This window comes from Passer montanus, unplaced genomic scaffold (assembly GCF_014805655.1).
Source record: "Passer montanus isolate IOZ18808 unplaced genomic scaffold, ASM1480565v1 scaffold37, whole genome shotgun sequence".
Lineage (NCBI taxonomy): Eukaryota > Metazoa > Chordata > Aves > Passeriformes > Passeridae > Passer > Passer montanus.
Window position 1 is genome coordinate 1,568,082 of NW_024368485.1, and position 18,918 is coordinate 1,586,999.

Here is an 18,918-nt window from a genome sequence, read left to right on the forward strand (position 1 = left end):
TTCAACATTACCAGTGTAATTATTCAGCAGAATTATAGTCTCTGAAACCCACTGCTGAGGTTTTTAGAAGTCTTACAATCAGTTGTTGGATATAAATGAACAGAACTTATTCATCATGTTTTCAGAATAAGATACCAAGCTGCTAGTTTGAGTAATGGACTTAAAATTAAATGAGGTTAATGGTCATGTTTCTCAGTGTGAAACAAGTTCAGCAGTACAGCAAGGACCTGACTTAGGCCCTTTCTTCCAACACCCAAAACACGTGTAGTAGGTTTTTTCACACACAAATCAAGTTATTTAATTGTATACCATAATCTGCTAAAAAAGTTACTTTCTACTCTTCTGAAGTTTTATTTGTTCTCCTTTCTCCAGACCTACCTCCTCTCAGAGTTTTGGCTTTACAGGGCAGAACTTTGTGTAGTTTGTTGTGCTGTCAGGTAGTCAGTGTCATCCAGCTGGGGTAGCTGTTTCTTTAGTTACTTTTTTAATGAGCACAATTTTCAACATTCATCTTTAACACAGCTTAACGTGGGCTCCATCCATCAAAATTTAAAGCCAAGCTTCTCCTAGAACAAACACTGAACACAAGGTTATCTATAGCAGTAAAGCATCAGTATTGCCTTTTTGTGGCTAGCCCTGCAAACAATTGTTGACTTCAGCTGTACACTGAAACCCCAAGTACTTAAAAAAGCTCATAAGTTTTTGGGTGTAATTACAGAAGTGTATACAGAAGTGTATTTTGCAAGTGTTTTAATTGATGTGTTTGTTCCAAGAGACCTATTTGCAAGCACATATAAAAACTTAAAGACAGTTATTGGACAGTGAGGGTACAAACTCGGGTTTATACACTTATCACTGATGCAAGAGCTGCACAAAGAACTTGCTGGTATCACTGAAGCAGTCACACCAGAACTGAAGTAAGTGGGGTTTTGGTTACCAGACCATTTCCCTGAGCTAGACAGACTCTTGTTTCACCCCACTGGCAATGCAAGCAGCAGGTTCAGGGAGCAGCAACTGCAGATAGTCTTTTGCTCTGTAACCAACTCCACCCCAGTACAATATGATCTTTACTTTATCTGGGTGTCCATGATGCACTTCAATGACAAAATAGAAGTTGAAGGGAAAAAGCAAGTATTAATCATGTTTATCTGCACTCTTACACACATGTGTCATATCCACCAAAGGGATCTTAATCCATCCAAATGCAAGACTTCATGTAGATTGTTGCAGCAGAGTGGGGAGAGGGAGGAAAATATAACTTTTATTCCATTGATTTTTGTCTGGAAAGAATACCAACACAAAGATGCAAGCTGTGCTCCTGTTCCACTCTGAAATCTGTTCCAAGTGCTCCTTCAAATTAGGCTCTGATAGGACAGCTTGGCAGCCAAAGTCTCCTCCTGACACCTCTCAGCAAGAATCAGATATCATTGCTGCACTTGAATGTGTTCTGGAACAACCATCATTAGCTAATGCTGCTGAAACAAGTTTCCCTTATCACCACTTAATTCCTGTGAGGTCACCTCTGTAAGCAAGGATTTCATCTTACAGAAGCAGCAGCTCCAGAAGTTTGCCTTGTAAAGGAACAAAAACAACTGCTACACAGATCCAATGCCTTTTGAAAATATTTTATGTTAAAAATACAGAAAAATATTTCTTGTTCAAAGAGGAAAAATATACTGCATGACGACACTGATCTAGGTGTGTTCAGGAGATTCTGTGGCTCCACAACCAGTCACTGGAGTGATGACCCAATTTGGCAGTTAATGGTTCTCTTTCAACTTCTCAATCATTTATCAAAGCCAGAATCATACTGTGACAAAACAGAAAACATGATACCAGTGGATTACTGAAGCTTGTGCAAGCAGGAGCAGCTCTCACTGTCATGGGAGAGCTGCACTGAGAGAACCTGAAATAGAAAGTCAGGGCACCCCTGCTGTGTGCTTTGCTTAGGAAGACAAGGCTGCAGCAGCACTGCAGCAGAGGAACAGCAGCTCTGCCACCGTGGAGTAAAGAGCCTTAGCACAGAACACATGCACTTGTAACTCAGCCAGACCAACTTCATTTTTAAAAACAGCACTTGTAAAATAAACTTGGTGCTCAGGAGTATTTCCTTTCTAAACAGGCCACTTACTACTGTAGGTGCTGAAAGCATGCAACTCTTTAGGTTGTACTTGTGGTTTTGAGATTAAGGAATAGCCTGAGTATCCAAACAGTGTTTGATCAGAATGAATAAAGGCATATAATGAGCCCAGAGATAGCTGTCAAAATATATTCCCAAGGCTTATCAAGATGCAAAAAGCTAAGACATGAATACCAGCAATTACACCAGTGGAACAGAGGAGATAAAAATAGCTGGCAGGCAATCCCTTTGTTGCTTGGGAGCCATTTTTGAAACTAACCTGTAAAGGTACATGAAGAAACAGAGCAGATGAAAGCCCAGCTTAATCATGGCTTCTTTCATGTGTGATTTCAGTTGTCCTCGGTTATGGATCTCTGTAGGATCAAATACTCCCATGTTCCCACTTGGCACCATAATGTACCTGAAAGTTAAAGAATAAAAAAAAAACAAACCAAAAAAACCAAAACCAACCAAACAAAAACAAAAAACAAACAAAAAAAATTTAAAAAGGCACACAACAAAATGCAAAAATGTAATCACTGAAACTTTAGGGAGTGTCAGGGTAAGAGGCAGGGAAAAGCTTGCCAAGACAGGACTTTCATCTGAAGAGCTGTTTCACAATTCAAGGTAAGGGAGTTCTGGATATTGCAGCCAGTACAACCCACAAATAATAAGAGAACAAGAAGTACTAAAAACATCAGCCCAGCTCCCCACATATAAATGAGAGAGATTCCAGGTAGTAGCCAATTCCAGCTCATTTTAATTGCTGTTCACAGTTAGTTGCTGTCATGGGGAAAACGCCCACCCATACTGGAAGGATGCATTAGATGAAAGGGACTGGAGAATAATCTAATTTAACTAAGAATCAGTAATTTATTTAGCAAAAAACCTCACAGAGAAAATCACAAATTCCAGTGGTCACGCAGAGATGGCATAAGCCAAGGAGCTGTGCTGTCAGTCCTGCCTCTGTCACAGCCACCCTGGGACACCTCAGCACAGACACCGAGGACGACAGGGTGAGCTGGGCAGAACTGAAGATGTCAAGTTCTGCTGTCTGAACTCACATGAGAACAAAAGTTGAGTGAAGCCAAGTGGAATGTAAGCCAAGGAAGCATGGAAGCAGCAAACCAAATGTTTATGTCCTGTGACAACTGAGCCAGCAGCATGTTCTCTTGTCAGTAGAATTTCTCGAGGGAGCACATGGGAGAACATGAAGTTCTCACTCCAGCTGAGCTCAGGCTAGACCTTCACTTCACTCAGATGTTGGACAGGCTCTACCTGGAACCAGACTCTTTCCATGCAGGAATTTAACTCTTTGTCTTAAAGCTGGAGCAGAAACATGGTCTCAGAACAGAACACTTGTTCAACTTTCTTCATATACTTCAATGGCAGCACTTGTACTCCAAAAGACACCTCCCCACCTCTTACACCATTCATTTCCATAAAGGAAGGGAAGCAAAGGGAACAACCCTCAGGGAGGTTTTCTAGCAGCAGTGGGACATTGGGAAAGAAAAAGTTCAGCCCACAGCAGTCATCTCTCACAGAGGCACTGAAAAGCACTGCAGCATATGTGACCAATACCAAAGACAGTTGTGTCCTGTTAAAAATAATTCATGTTAAATAATTCCAGTTTGAAATTCCCTTCTAAATTTGAAGTTTTGAATGGTTGTTCTGTGTTTAGTGTTAGAGCAGAAATTGTTGTCCATTTCCTGGTAATGTAAAACATTTTATTGGAGTAAAAGGAGGAACATGTTTCCTGTACCAATTTATCCTAGAAACAGAATGCAGAATTTTCTTACATGTCTGGGATATGAGTGCCATAAAGACAGCATGCATTAATTTTGCTTTTTAAAAAAATGGTAACACTTGAATAATGCAGTTTAATTGCATAAGCTGTGAGGCATTTCTTCCAAGAGGCCCACAAGGCAGGACAGCCCACACTGTATATCTAAGGAGCAGAGCCATGGATGCAGTGCTGCTGGATGCTGACAAACCCAGCTCAAGCCAGCTGTCATCCTCTACACAGCAAAAAAAATTTCTGCAGCAAACAAGTAACTGTCAGCTTTAATAAATACAGCAGTGCCTCCAGGATTTCCATTCAGTGGAAGCTGCTACCCCAGCAACAGGACTCTTCCCTCTAGATTTCCCTAATTTTAAAGGGATGTAGAAGCTCTGACCAGAATTTTCAGTGAATTGTAAAGATTTTATTTTATTTTATTTTATTTTCACTCTTAAGGTTTTATCTTCTTAAAGGCATGGCAAGAATCTCATTATTTGGACCTATTGTCTCAAGGAGATCTATATAACAAAGGAGAGAAAAAAAAGCAGAATGCTTCCCTTTGAGTTTTAAAACAAGGAGACTGCAAGACAAAACTGTCTAACTGGAGACACTACAAAATTCATCAAAAAAAGGTTAAATATCATATGAGCATGCTGAACAGGTAGGATGTTACAAGAAACATGCTGCAACTTTGGAAGTCTCTCTGGACGCTGCTTTTGACTAATTTATCCATCCCAGGATTGTTTCTGATACCCTTCCTGCACAAAACCTCTCTCCTCTCTCTGAAATCCTTGAGAGAATCACTAAATTAAGCCAGGGCTGCCTGTGGCTGCCTGGGATTAAGGAGGTTTTAAAGAAAAGTGAACAAGGGGAAAAGATTATCCTACCTTTCCCTCTATCACTTACCCCTGTAAAGCAGGGGCTTCTTCAATCTCAACAGGATTATTTTTCTTCTGTATTTCTAACCTAAATTTCCCCTCTTTTGCTTTGAATCCATCACTCCTGGTGCTATCACTGCAGTTCCTAATGAGCTGAACATGCTAAACTTCACACTTGCTTTTGCAGGCCTCCAACTCCTTCACTGGAGATGGGATAGTCCATGCTATTAATGTGAAGAAACTCCTTGATCCACAGAAAGAAGGGAGGATTAGTATCCAGGCCTAATATTTTGACTTCTTATTGCCTACATTGCACATCTAAAATTAAGGAAACAATCCTGGATTTCAGGATATTCAGAATATTTACGTGGTGTAGGACATATATAAAATGAGAGCTGTCAATACAAAACAGCAATCAAAGCTTACTGCCTGATGTGTACAAATAGAAATAATTTCTCTTTTAAAACTCTTTCTAACCAGTTTTAGAAGGGAAAGCAAGTGCCTACTTTAAAAATTAACAGAAGTACAAAATATGAAGCAGCCAGATGGTAACCAGCACAAGAAATTTTGACAGCCTCAGAGAAAATGAATTCTGTCTGTGTTGTCTAAGCCTTGCCTAAGTGAAACATCAAACCCTAAACTTGCCAGCAGATCCCAAAGCAAATATTGGTCACTACAGGTCACAGCTATATATAGAGAGGGGCAAACAAAATCAGGCAAAATCATGCCCTCTGTGTCTATTTAGGCAACACTGATTTATTAAGCATAAAGTTATAGTGTCTCATGTTTCTCCAGCTTAGAAACATGTGAAGGCTTTGCTGGCAGTTCTCTAGGAAACAAGGGTGATATTTATCAAAATTTAAATAGCACAGCTATTTTGCCCAACCAGGTTATCAGTACAGAGATCCTCAACTCTGTTTTACTAAGAGCTGTGAAACTTCTTTAATTCCACCAGCAACTCAACCCATCCCTGCAAACAGTTAGCTCTGGCAGGTTCAGGCAAACAAGAGTTACAGCCAGCTTTCCAAACCTGTGCATTTAACATTTGGGCTCTTGGGTTCCCTCAGCACAGTGACTGGAGATAATTTGTGACAAATGCACATCCAGTTTCCATCAGCTGAACACCTGTGAAGGGTCAGTTCTCCACACACCAAATGATATCAGAGAGATAGAACATGGTTTGAAGTGACAGTCCCAGTGCTGCCACAAGGAAACCCCCACTGGTAACTAAACCATTCTCAAGGGTGGCAGCCCAGTGCACAGTGACACTGACAGCTGTCCTAGGGTGAAAAGGCTGCAAGCCTTCCCAAATGGGGGGCCAAAACCAGCGCAGATGAGGGGAAGGCACAAGTCAGTACATGAAGGAGGGTGCAGGGGACAACACCAAAGCTCTGTGGCCTTATAACCATCAGCCATGCCAGCCTGAGCACTTTTATGCTGACAGCACTATTAGGAATGGCATGAAAACATTATTAACTCTGTTTTTAGTGCTATTTCATAATCCCAATTAATCTCCTATCATTTCCTGTGAATTTGGGAATGACCCACAAATGGAGATTTCTGGGCACTAAAGAGAATGCAAGCAAAGACCACAAGGTTCATGTCCTTTACACTGTTGGGTTTCTTGTCACAAGAAATTATGCCAGTTTGATCAATGAGGACTGTTAGCAGCCCAAGAAGGCAACTGAAACATCTCACCATGAAATCTCATTTATCTTTGTACTACACTTGAAGCTAAACTAGTAACAGTGCTACAAAGAAACCCCACACACCCTGCAGCACTTACCTATAAATATTCCAGGTGGCCACTGGCAGGTTCAGGAGAAAGATGAACCAGTGCAAGGAAATAAGCATCAATACTGTGACAACAGCGTGGCCAATCACCTCAGGCACCACCCACTGCAAAAAGGGGAAAGAGTTACATGCACAAATGTAAATTCCTTTATGAAAAAGACACCTATTTGGGATTGCAGTCTGATTACAGTCATGCAAAATCTGAAAAGCTGACAGCACAGGCATGTGGTTCCATCACAGTGTGGACAAATGAACCTTCAGGCAGTTTCCACACAAGCGAGCAGAAATCAAGCCCTGAGATATTGCAACAGAGATGCTTTTTCCAAGCATCACAAACATTTCTGGAGAGCAGCTCAGTCTAACACAGCTACACTACACAAGCACTCAAGAAAGAGAAGTGAGAAAGCAGAAAGAGCTCATTTGAAATCTCTGCAGAGAGGAGTGGGCTTAAGGATTCAGATAATTAAAGCCTGCACAAACAGCCCCAGGCTTGGAACGGATAAGAAAGGTGATCAATATAAAAACTGGCATCATTAAACTGGGTCAGCCCCTGGCAATCACACGTTCTTGGATTGACAGGATCCTGTGCCACTCTCTCTCACATTAAGGAAAAAATACCTTTAAATCAAAGTGAACACACACATGGGTAGGCCACACTGATTTAATGATAGGAGTTTTTAGCAGATTCATTTAAAATGGTACTTTGGTACTGGAATTTGCTGAAGGATGGACAAAAAAAAAAAATTACAAGCAGGCTGAAATTATCACCCCCCAGTTATGTGCAATGCTCAGGTGAAGGATGTGGCTCTCTCAAACCACAGCAAATGTAAAGAAGAACAATTTACTTTATTGAGCTTGGAGCAGCACGATCTAGCATTGATGTAGTCACATTCCAGATCTGAAAGCGTGATTATCTGAAGTTCAGGATAAGGAAACACATTATGCCAATTCAGAATACACAAAGCTTTACTTTTAGCCAATAAACTGGGGACAACCCTCTGCTCTCAGCATTCACTGCCTTGCTCTGTCAAAGGCACATTTCAATTAGTCACAACTCACTCCTATTTTAGATAGAAGTTTGGGCTATATTTTATCATCAGGCCGAGTGATTTTATTATATATTCCCAAGGGCAACTGTTGCACAAGTGCTAAAGTTCAGTCCGGGCTTAAAACAGACCAGGGAGGCAAAGTCAGTAATTTTAGTATCAAAATTGTTACTACAACCCTTGAAACCAAAACTTAATGGGCAGGAGAAACTAATGCACTTTGAAACTCTCCTCACAAAATTCTGCAGTTTTAAGCAGCGAATCTACTATTTTTTTTTTCAACATTTACAACAACATTGAATTAATTAATTCTTTGCTAGGAAGTAACAGAGCAACATTCACTATTGAATTAACTTGCAGACTGAAAAAATATTAATATTTCAGAGAGAAAAGTCCTCTCAAAAAAGGCTTAGGATGCATGTGTGCACCTCACCATGCTGTCTCAAGTAGCATGGTTCTTTTCTCCAAGGAAATGAACACTAAAAGATCTTTTTCCTATTCCTAAAAAAAAAATGGTTAAAGTGTTCATTTTTCAACAAACAACTCATCCTTCAAGGATGAATTTTATTGTTTTTAATGGGTTTTGCTAGAAGAACTGGGCAGCCCCTAAAAAATCCCACCAGGATTGAAAGAACGTGAAAGGAAAAAAAGGGGGAAAGGAAGCCAGTTACTGAGAAAAGTAAGGAAAAGAAGGCAAATCTGCGCAACGCTAACAAAAGAACATGGAAAGGCCGCTTGCCGAGCCCCTCAGCTCCGAGCACACGGGGCCAGCACGGCGTCCTCGCCCTGCCAGGCCCGCGCAGCCCCCGAGCCTCCCTCAGCCGCGCCCGTGTCCCCTCAGCCCTTTTCTCCTCAACCCTTTTCTCCTCAGCCGTGTCCCCTCAGCCCTTTTCTCCTCAGCCCCCGTCCCCTCAGCCGCGCCCGTGTCCCCTCAGCCCCTGTCCCCTCAGCCGAGCCCCCCCAGCCGTATCCCCTCAGTCCCTGTCCCCTCAGCCCTTTTCTCCTCAGCCGAGTCCCCTCAGCCCTTTTCCCCTCAGCCCCCGTCCCCTCAGCCCTTTCCCCCTCAATCCCTGTCCCCCCAGCCGTGTCCCCTCAGCCCCTGTCCCCTCAGTCTCTGTCCCCCCAGCCCGCGTCCCCTCAGACGAGCCCTCCCAGCCCCGCCCCGCAGCTCCGGGCCCCGCGGCCATCGCCCAGCGCAGCCCCGCCGCCCTCAGCCCACCGGCGCCCCAGCGGGCCCGCCGCGGTGCCCCTCCCTGCCCACGCCGCGCCCTCCCGCCGCGCCGCAGGAGCAGGATACGAAGTAGACGGAGAGGAAGATGAGGGCGCAGCAGTCGATCAGCGAGAAGATGAAGACCACCGACTCCATCCCGCCGCCGCCGCGCCCGCCGCGCTCGGGCCCTCCCGGCCGCCGTAGGCGCCGCCCCGCCCCGGCGGGCCCGCGCAGCGAGGCACGCTGGGAAATGGAGTCCCGTCTCGGGCGGCGTGGCGGCCATGAGGTGCCGGCCCGGCCGCGTCTCCGATCCGCGGCTGAAGCAGCGCATCAAGCAGGTACGGCCAGCCCGCCGGGGCACCCCCGGCACCCCCGGTAAGCCCGGCACCGGCAGCCGGCGGGGGACTCGTGTATCCTCCTTTGGCTGAGGGGCCTTGAGCATCCGGCCCGCTCAGTGGCAGGAGCGCGCCCATCCCGGCCCTGCCTCTGAGGGCTTTAGAAAGGCCTTTAAAAGGTTTTGGAAACGTCCATTGGTTTATTTTTTTATTTTAATTTCATGCAAAGTCTTTTTTTTTTTTTCCGTGTAATTTTTCTGCCCTCTTTAGTAGCTCTGGTCTTGAGGCTGGCTGCAGCTGCTTCACGTGTGAAATGAATAGGGTGAAAGAAATATACTCAAAGTATTCATATATATAAAAATATATATGAAAAATTAATATACATTTTTTAATGTGTGTATATATATACGGACACGGTGTGTATCTGTGTGTATGTATGCCTGTGTACATATATGTAGATATATATAGGTGTGTGTGTATATATATATACATGTGGTACATAGGTATGTGTATGTAAATATACATGTGTGTATATGTATATATTTGGATCTCAGGAAGAGCTTCACAGAAGGGGTGGTTAAACAATGGAATGGGCTGCCCAGGAGGAGTGGAGTCACCATCCCTGGAGGTGTTCAGGGAAGGACTGGATGTGGCACTCAGTGCCATGGTCATGGGTTGGACTCCGTGATCCCAGAGGTCTTTTCCAACCTAAATGATCCTGCAGTTCTGTGACACTGGCAAATGCTGTTTGTATTTGGAAACATGTACAGTGGTTTTATTGAATAGCTGAGAAAAGGGCAGAATGGGATTACAGGGAAAACTGTGATTCCTTCAAGTGGCAGAGTTCTGCGTCACATCCTATGATAGTTCATAATGACTTTGCACCTTGAACACCAAGTTTTTGAGCCTCTGTATAAATGTACTCCACTTCTAATTCCTTAAAATGAGACAGTGTCTGCTTGGTTTAATTCACAAGATCACACTGAGTGTGTCTTGACTATTCCAAGGTGGAAAACCCAGCTGGGTTTATGGTAACCTTGATGTTTCCTGCAGGGCAGGAGCTGCCCATGGGTGATCTGAAGTGCATTTTAAATTTTAAAAGCTAAATGTGTATTCAATTTGATTGTTTGTATAGAGTATATATTAATTTAAATGAAGGTGTGAAATCCTCCTTGCTGTGACATTTGTGATACCAGATCTTTTAGGATGATTCTGTATTTTCTTCCTCTTTTTCAAGAAGAAATCCATCTTTATGGTATCAAAAGTTCTTGCTGCTGATTTGGAGAGTGGGGGAAGAAAGCAAGTGGAGTACAGTTGTACATGAAATTTAGTACATTTTCTCACACTTTCATAATTGGGGCTTGAAAATGGGCTGGATTAGCTGCTGTCAGAGCAATAAAAAGGCTTGAGAGACAGAGTTCACTTTATTAAAATAGTTCTCTATAATATTCTCTGAAATGTCTTGCAAAGATTAAAGTTGTTCTTATGAGAGTATCCCTCCTGATTCATATAAATGGTTTCACTTTTAGGGCAGGAGATCTAAACCAAAAGGAGGATAACTGAGGGGAACCAAGGCAATAAGATGGTGGGTGGGCTACAAAGTCAGCTTTTTAGCTTTCTTTCTAAATAGAAGTGACAGAATTGACCCAGCAGAAGCCCCCAGATGTAGGCTGCTGCCTTTCCCCTGGAAGCAGAGCTGCCCAGTAGTCTGTGCTTTAATAAACATTTCCCATTTCATTGGGAAATACTGTCTGGGGTGTTGCAAGGCAGTGAAAAGCTGATTCTGATTCTCATTTCAACTTTTAAGGAGGGCAGAATTTAAAATAGGCATATTTGGTCAAGCTGTTCTGGTGAAGTGATTGACAGAGATTTTATTCCCTGCTTAAAATTCTTCATTTCAGTACCTTGCAAGTAGTAAATGTGGGCAGTATGTTGACATTGGAATCCTAGCATCTGATTTGCAGAAAACCTACAGGTGAGCCAACATTTGTCTTTTTGTATCCTGTGTTCAAAATGTAGAATATATTTGTTTTATTGCATTCATTATGAAAGTTATAATTTTCTTTGTTACCTTCATTACCAGTTGTTGAGGTTGATTGAAGCAGTAAGATTGTTTGCTGATATATTTAATTACTCATCTTTTATTAATGCATTGGCATTATAAGATCTAGCTGTGGTTTGGGTTTTTAATGGGTTGATTTTTTTGTTTGTTTTAAATAAAAAGCTGCAGATTCATTGTAGCATGTTGGGGTTTACCCCAGTGAATTTAAAATGTGAGGGGAGGTAACACCTCAGTGCAGACATGGGGGAGGGACAGAGGATCCAGTAAGATACTAATTAATACTTGCTCAGTTGCTCAGCAGGACAATCACCTTTTTGCCCAGGTAGTTTTTAATAAGAACCTGTGTGGAAGCTTGGGAATCTGCTTTCCATGTACTTTTTCCACTGGGAATGAGACTATGTTGAAGGAAAAAAACATTAGTATAACCTGTTTATTTTGGTTTTTTTCAGTGTAGATTATGGACGAAGAAAAAGAAATGCTTTTAGAATACAAGTTGCAAAAGGTAGGTCTGTTAAAACAGTGTCCAAGATGCCCAATTCTTTGATTATGCTTTGGCTGTTAATTCTTAACATGGTTGAACTTTTTCTTGCAGTGTTTGAAATAATCAGTAATGAAAAAGAGCGCGAAGATTTGGCAGTTTTAGAATCTGAACATGTGGCAAAAAGAGCGAGACAGCAAGAGAAAAATGAGTAAGAAGAGTTTTTACTAGTAAATTAATAATGCCATTGCTGTTACCAGTTCTTTAAAGGTTTCTGGGTTTGGTTTATTGCATTTTGGTTGCTTCAAGGGTGCAGGTGGATTCCATAGGCTTGTGTTCTCCAGAAGTTACCTGTAGTTTTTGGAAACCTTTTTTAGTGCTGAAGACAAGCAGATATTAGAGCCAATCATCAATCATGATTTCTCTGTTGTGGGGAACATACAGCCCTGAATTAGTGCACAATGTTATGGTTTCCTTGTTAGTTTTCCACATAATGCCCTGTTCCTCGTGTGTGTCAGTTCCTTGGTTTTGTTCTTAATCGGTTTTGGGTGTGAGAGGCTCTGGCCACATCTGAGAGATGAGACTACCAGACAGGCTGTTCAGAGCAAATCACCAGTGGGTGTGAGATTGGGATGAAGATTTCCTGACTCCTGTCCATAATCTGATGGAGTGTTGTGCTTTCTCTAACCTGGGATAGATATTAAGGATCTCATGGGAAAGTAGGATTGTTCTGGTTCAGCAGTGATTTGCTCCTATTTCCCTTGGTGAACTGAATCATAGTGAACTGCATCACTTTTACATAGGTCTGTCTTTAAGACAGGTTGTCAAGTTGATCCAACTCATCACACTTGGAAAGGATGCATTTTTAAACTTCTCATACTAGAAGATTGGGAGCATGGGAGTCAGGAATTTCTCTCCAGCATTAGGCTGTACATACCATGGTTATGGGGAACCACATTGTAGAAATCACTTCTGTTTTATTTTACAGATGTCTCACTTGCAGTTCTGCTCTGATAAATTAATAGTTTTTGTCTTCCTTCCCTGTTAAGCACTACTGGAAGTGGCACAGATGACTCTGACTATGATGATTATCCAGAAGATCTAGTAAGTTGTATTTTGTTATGATTATTTGTATTTGTACAAAAATGTATGATTCTGTGTTGTGAAATTGCACTTGAAGAGTTTGAAAGGGGAGATTGAGATAAGGTATAGTCAGAGTTGGCAATTCCAACTGAGAATCTGTGGAGCTGAAAGGAGGTTGTTTCCTGCGGGAAAAAGAGGAACTTGTGGTGTGGAATCACTTTTGGGAAGGCACACTGAGAGCCTGAAGGACTTGGCTGTCAAATGGGTGAAGTGATTGAAGGAACTGACATCTCCAACTACTGCCAAAGGAGGTGCCTGCCCATTAACAGGACTCGTGCCAGGGGGAATTGCAAAGGCTGCTGCTCCTTCATCCAGCACATGCAGGTTTATATGCAGTCATTTGGTTTGCAGAGGACTGGGTTGGAACATGCATTGCCTATTTCCTCCAGCAGAGATAATGCTGAATTATGTTTAAGAAATAGTTTTCATTGACCTCTAAATATAAATAATCCAAGTTAAAACATGTCCCGTGTATTTTCTTTACAAATGTGTAAATCTGCAGTCTACAAATCACATGAACAGCTCCCTGCTGAGCTTGTACAAGAAAGGAAATCCTGATTCTGTTCCATCCACTCCAAAAAATGACCCAGTGGAGACCTCTCCTCGTGTGAGAGCAGCACCTCAAACAAGCACCCTCACTCCAGAATCCCGAGGTGAAGGACGAATCTCTGATGGTGGCTGGTTCATTGATAAAACTCCTGATGGGAAAGACTTCTTCATTGACCTTTCTGAGGATGGAGAAGGGGAGGAGAAGAAACTGATTTCTGAGGTACTTTGTGTTTCACACACCCAAGGTGTTCTAAGTAGATGCATGAGTGGAATTGGCACATTTCAAGCGTGTTTGTACGGGAGGTAGAAAGTCACCAAATAATAAGCTTCTTCCAGAGTTTTTTTTTGAGGAAAATGTAGTTCTCAGTGTCAGGGAGGCCCAGATTAGTGTTCATACTGAGAGAAAGATGAGTGGAATGTTGCTGTTGTTGCATTGCCAGTGACCAGCCTGGCTGGCCTGTGGCTTGCTGCAGCCACTGCAGGTGGTGTTCCTTAGCCAGTGGTAAAGTCTTAGTGACCCTGGGGGAAACAGGAAACTCTATTTCTTTTATCCTGTAACAGTCCTTCTCTCACATGCACTTAACTCGAGTTAGCACTGAATAACGTTTTCTTACACCCCCTTGTGACTTACTAGAAACAAAAATTGTTTCCAGTGGAGTAAATACATTTGTATAGTTGTATTCACACCCAGACTGGATTCCTCCATGGCATGCAAATAACTGGTGTCTGATTTTGGTTAGTAGTTTTGAGGGGGTTTGTTTGGTTTGGGTTTGGTTTTTTTGCTCATTACTGTGTTCTCTTAACAAAAAAAAGTGACTGTTGTAATCAACCCATCTAAAAATAAGGCAAATCCTAAATACAAAAAAGAGTTTTTGCAAAATATGTAAGTTACTGCCTTGCTTGTCTTTATTTATATAATTTGTGTAAGTTAAGCATCAGACACCCATTTTGTTCTTTTAAGTTTTTTGCAGAAGTTCAGTGCCTTGGAAGGTTTTGTGTATATAATTCTGGTTTTATGTCCTAGAAATCAACAGAATTTTCTGTCTTGGAGAGTGAAAGAAAGAAGACAAAGGGCAGGAGAGCAAAAAGAAAAAAAGGAGATTTTCCAGATGTAGATGGAGAAATTGAATCCATGTTACTTAAGAAAGGTGAGAAGTTATTTTTGGTGTGTTACTCCAAAGAAAGAGATAGTATTAAACCATGGAATCTGTTACCACAGAAGTGTTTTCTGATGTGCAGAGAAGTGACCCCAGGCAGCTTTTAAAAGAAATTTAGCCTTAATGTTGTACTAAAATAATATTGCAGTCCTGTGTCTACTGCTAAAAAATGATATTACTCTGTGTGCTCAGCTTTTTGTTTATTCTGAGTACATTTTGTTCAGTATTAGCAAATACAATTTATACCATGGCTAATTTTGTGTCTTCTCCTTAACAGTGAGAAACAAGGGGTCAGAGCTTTACCACCCTTCAGTGAAGTTTGAGGATGTAGGAGGCAATGATGAAACATTAAAGGTTAGTTAAGATTTTATTGGTGGGCTACAGGATGCACTGAATAAAATGTGTCATGAAAAATGACAGAGAAGAAATATTGCAGAGTTCATGTGCATGGCATTGAGTAAAGCTGCTTATACCAACAGCAGTGGCAAGGCTGTTGGTTTTTCTCTAATTAATCTTTCCTTAAGCAGTCATTCAATTCAGATTGTTACACAGAACTTGTTTTGTTTTCGCCTGTCTATAAGAATAGAAATACAATTTCTGCAATTTAAATGGAGATTTCTCTTGTTCTTAACAGGAAATATGCAAGATGCTCCTTCACATCCGTCATCCTGAGGTCTACACCCACTTAGGGGTGGTTCCACCTCGGGGCTTTCTTTTACATGGGCCCCCTGGGTGTGGGAAGACTCTGCTGGCACAGGCAATTGCTGGGGTGAGATGGCTTCACATTTACAGCTTCTTCCTTTTCTGAGTTACTTGTAGAGGGAAAGAGATTAATATTCTTTCAGAAGAGACTAGAGCTTTTCATTTTAGCCATCCTATGATAGTCTGAAATGTGTTCATCTTTACTTCCTCTATTTGAATTCCATGTAGATTTTTACTTGATAGAACCTCATACATAGAGAGTCATGGTGATAAGGTTTTATCTGTGATTTAACTGTTTGAGGCATTCCCAGAGCAGAGCAATACAGGCACAGGGTGTAAATGAAAGCTAATTTTGCTTAAATTTACCATACTGTTTCAAATCTAGACTCCACCTTACTACCTTACGTTGTTCACATTGATTCTGTTGGTTGTTAAACAGCTGATTTCTGAATTCCAAAACTGGATCTTGCCTTGCCTGTGTCATACTGATGTTTTCAGAGCACATGACACTACTGGTGTTGATAGTTTGGGATGATGGTGAATTTGCTGTGCTATTATTCCTCTTTTGGATATAAATCTAAACCATGGACATTTCCTTTTCTTTAATACAATTGCTCCTTAAATGTTACTGATTATAACCTTAAATTTAGATGCATGTAAATTACTGACTTTTGTAGTGCAGATAAAGAAATTATATTTATTCCTGAAATGTTGGTTACACCCTTCTGACATTGTTTCAAATGCTTTAATTAATAATATTGAGATGTTTTCTTTCTAATGCCTTATTGTAAAATGGAACCCTTTGAATAATTTGATACTTAATTCTTCAGTAAGTATTTGTATGCTGGAAGGGTACTACATTTGAGGAAAGAAGCATGTCACAACTGAAAAACTTTAGAGATTAAATAAATTTAATGACTGCTTCTTAAATATTCTTTTCTTAAATAATAGATTGCCAGTAGTGCTCTTTTAGTCAAATTATCTTCTTTGAGCACCACAGAGTCTCTGGTAGCCTTGAGTTGCATAAATTAGGGTTCATTTTCTTTTCTATATTAAATTAGGGATAGTTTTCTTTTATATGTAATTCCAAGAGCTTGAAATAGGCTGCAATAACTTGTGGCACAGCTGTGCTACAGTCTATTAAAATTGCAGTTGTGTTTATTTATTTTTAATAGCAGAAAGCATTTGAGTATGAGCTTTACAAGTGTCTTACTGTACAATCCTGCACAGATATTTCTGGAACAGGACTCTGGGAACCAAACCTGCTGGGGAATACCTTCCACACTGCTAAGCAATGCTTTGTTACCCATTTTAAGTTGGAGGATGTTCCTTATATTTTTTAAAAATTCCTAAAGCTTCGTTCTTGAGTATGTAATTTGTGGGTTTAAAAGATGTCATACTGAAAAATGTTTGTCCTCAAGGGCAGCCAGCATTTCTAACCTCTGGATATATCATAAAATGTTCCTTGTTTCTTCCAGGAGCTGGAGCTCCCAATGCTGAAGGTGGCAGCAACAGAGATTGTGTCTGGAGTGTCAGGGGAATCTGAGCAGAAACTGAGGGAGCTGTTTGAGCAGGCTGTGGTAAGGCACCCATTGGAAATAGCTCTGTGAATTGTTTGTCTTTGTAAAGATTCCTACTTTGTTGCTGTGGTTTGAATTTGAGTAAATGTGAGTGAATCTTTATCCTGCTACACACAACTTGTGTCCCTTCTGTGGGCAGAATTCCATTGTGCTGTCATGATCTCACAGAGCACAAAGCTTACTGTTCTGAAGCCTTGACAAAAGATGGTTCATCATATCGATGGAAAGAGGGCAACATAAATTATTTGCATATTTGGATCGGCTTGGCTTGATATATTAAAAAAAAATAAATGAAGAGCAGTTTATTGTGCTTTTTTGTGACAAGGGGTTTTTGCTAGTTTTGTATGGCATGGAATTTGAGTGAATGTGAGAGATTTTAGGCTTTGGCAGTCTAGCTAGAAAGCAGAAGATTGGAACAAACATGATAAGAGCAGGAGAAAAGTTAAAGTTTTGCTTTGGTGTGACTTCTGGATATAGTAAGGAAGCAAAGAGAACGAGACAGGTTGAGATAATTTTAATAAAGAAATGCAGATGTTTCTGATTTTTAGTATGGGGCTGATGTTTTATTTCATGAGGTCAGTCTTCTTTTCCTGACCTCTGAGAATGTTCTGGTTTTCTGACTTTATTTAGTTTTTCTACTCTCCCCCGAAACTGTTTGTAGGTATTTAAAGTATGCCCCTAAACATGGCAAAAAGGTTTTGTTTGCCATGTTTCGTGTCGATACTAAATTTTAGTTTTTAGAGAGCCTTGTTAGGAAGTTGTTTAGAATAAAATTACATAGGTAATGGCAAGGAAATTTTAGAAATTATGTGTTTTGTGTGTGTAGTGATCAAGGGGAGGTCGCTCTAAATTACCATTACAGAAACACCATCTGTTGCATAAAATACGTCTAAAATAAATCTCTTGCCTTTCTGATAGTCTCCTACATTCCCTTGAGTAGTTCTCCCGCTTAGTTTTCGCAGCAGTTTTTGTGCAGTGGGAAAAACAATAATGAAGATTGCTCATTCTTCGGGCGCTGGGGAATCCTCCCGGCCTTTCCCGCTGGGTCCCGCGGGAAGGGGAATGGCCACGAGGTGGCGCAGCCGGTGCTGGGAACGCCCAGTGCGCGGGACTTTTTGGGAACGGGATTCCGGTGTTCTCCTTCGGTACCTGTGAAAAACGCCAGTCGCTTGCTTTTAAATTTTTAAAAGTGTAATAGTAATAAAATGGTTATAAAAATAGTAATGTAATTAGAGTGGTAAAAATTTGGACAATTAGGTTTTCGGACAATAGGAGACGATAAAAAAAAAAGTTATGGACAGTCCAGGTGCCTCTTTCTGGGCAAAATGAGCCCAAAAAAGGACACCTGTTAACAGAGGATTAGCCCTTCCAAGCGAATACCCTGCTGCATATTCATATACCTCATATATGATGCATAAATTCTATTCAAACAAAGGATTCTGCGTGGGTCAGTGTCACCTCTGAATCCTGAAATCTGAATCTTCAGGGCTGAGCAAGGCAGGAAGAAGTTAGTTTATTCTGACAATGTGGCAATAAATTCTCTTTCTCTGAAAGATTTAGGTGTCCTGTGACTGCTGTCTCACTGCGAGTACCTCATTCCTCTCTTTAAAAAAATAGTTTCTATTTTAACATTATGTTATAATGTAAAACTATATTTAACACACTACTTAAAAAAATTAATACAGCATAACTTTCTAACATAACACATATAATATTCACTTTCATATTTGGGAAAAGCCAATAATAAAATATGCATTTTTCACAGTATCCCTTTGCACTACTAGTGCTTTTCAGGAATATTAATGATCTTACATCAGCTAAGCACTATTATATTAGTTACACTAATTATTCTTCTGCATTATTGTTGGCTTTTGATAATGGAATTTTAGAGCACTTGTAGGAGTTTCTCAATGCTCATTTTTACTCTTTGAACATGGTCGGGCTCTGTAGTAGTCTTGAAGTTCCATGACCACCTACTGCTCCTTTTGTTTCATTCTGTGTGTCAATAATGCTACTCTTGAAATTCCAGAGCTCTAGTGTCACTAACAAAACAAACAACAAACCCAAACACACCTTTCTTGTGTG

The 18,918-nt window shown here is 41.0% G+C and overlaps 2 protein-coding genes across 2 annotated transcripts in view; one reads left to right on the forward strand and one right to left on the reverse strand.

The window, feature by feature from the left end:
* Window positions 1-1,609: 1,609 nt before the first annotated feature.
* On the reverse strand, window positions 1,610-9,055 carry CNIH4 (cornichon family AMPA receptor auxiliary protein 4). Its single transcript, XM_039716859.1, has 5 exons — window positions 8,915-9,055; window positions 7,417-7,485; window positions 6,564-6,676; window positions 2,400-2,540; window positions 1,610-1,810 (listed from the first exon to the last, which is right to left on the reverse strand). The coding sequence occupies exons 1-5, from the start codon at window positions 8,981-8,983 to the stop codon at window positions 1,783-1,785; spliced, it is 420 nt and encodes a 139-aa protein (XP_039572793.1). The 5' UTR covers window positions 8,984-9,055; the 3' UTR covers window positions 1,610-1,782.
* The window catches only part of NVL (nuclear VCP like), a 39,474-nt gene continuing 29,594 nt past the window's right edge, over window positions 9,039-18,918 (forward strand). The window contains exons 1-10 of the mRNA XM_039716860.1: window positions 9,039-9,165; window positions 11,064-11,137; window positions 11,674-11,726; window positions 11,817-11,913; window positions 12,752-12,806; window positions 13,348-13,614; window positions 14,419-14,542; window positions 14,829-14,905; window positions 15,186-15,320; window positions 16,732-16,833. Coding sequence (XP_039572794.1) covers window positions 9,109-9,165; window positions 11,064-11,137; window positions 11,674-11,726; window positions 11,817-11,913; window positions 12,752-12,806; window positions 13,348-13,614; window positions 14,419-14,542; window positions 14,829-14,905; window positions 15,186-15,320; window positions 16,732-16,833 — 1,041 coding nt within the window. The 5' untranslated portion in view covers window positions 9,039-9,108. The remainder of the gene's footprint in view (window positions 9,166-11,063; window positions 11,138-11,673; window positions 11,727-11,816; window positions 11,914-12,751; window positions 12,807-13,347; window positions 13,615-14,418; window positions 14,543-14,828; window positions 14,906-15,185; window positions 15,321-16,731; window positions 16,834-18,918) is intronic.

Bases quoted from the DNA above. Each gene is read 5' to 3' on its own strand.
- CNIH4 (XM_039716859.1), bottom strand. From the start codon at position 8,983: ATGGAGTCGGTGGTCTTCATCTTCTCGCTGATCGACTGCTGCGCCCTC. The intron at 7,486-8,914 runs GTATCCTGCTCC...CCTGAACTTCAG, and splicing joins TCTTCCTCTCCGTCTACTTC to ATAATCACGCTTTCAGATCT. The intron at 1,811-2,399 runs GTTAGTTTCAAA...GTTTTGTCACAG, and splicing joins TTCTTCATGTACCTTTACAG to TATGATTCTGGCTTTGATAA.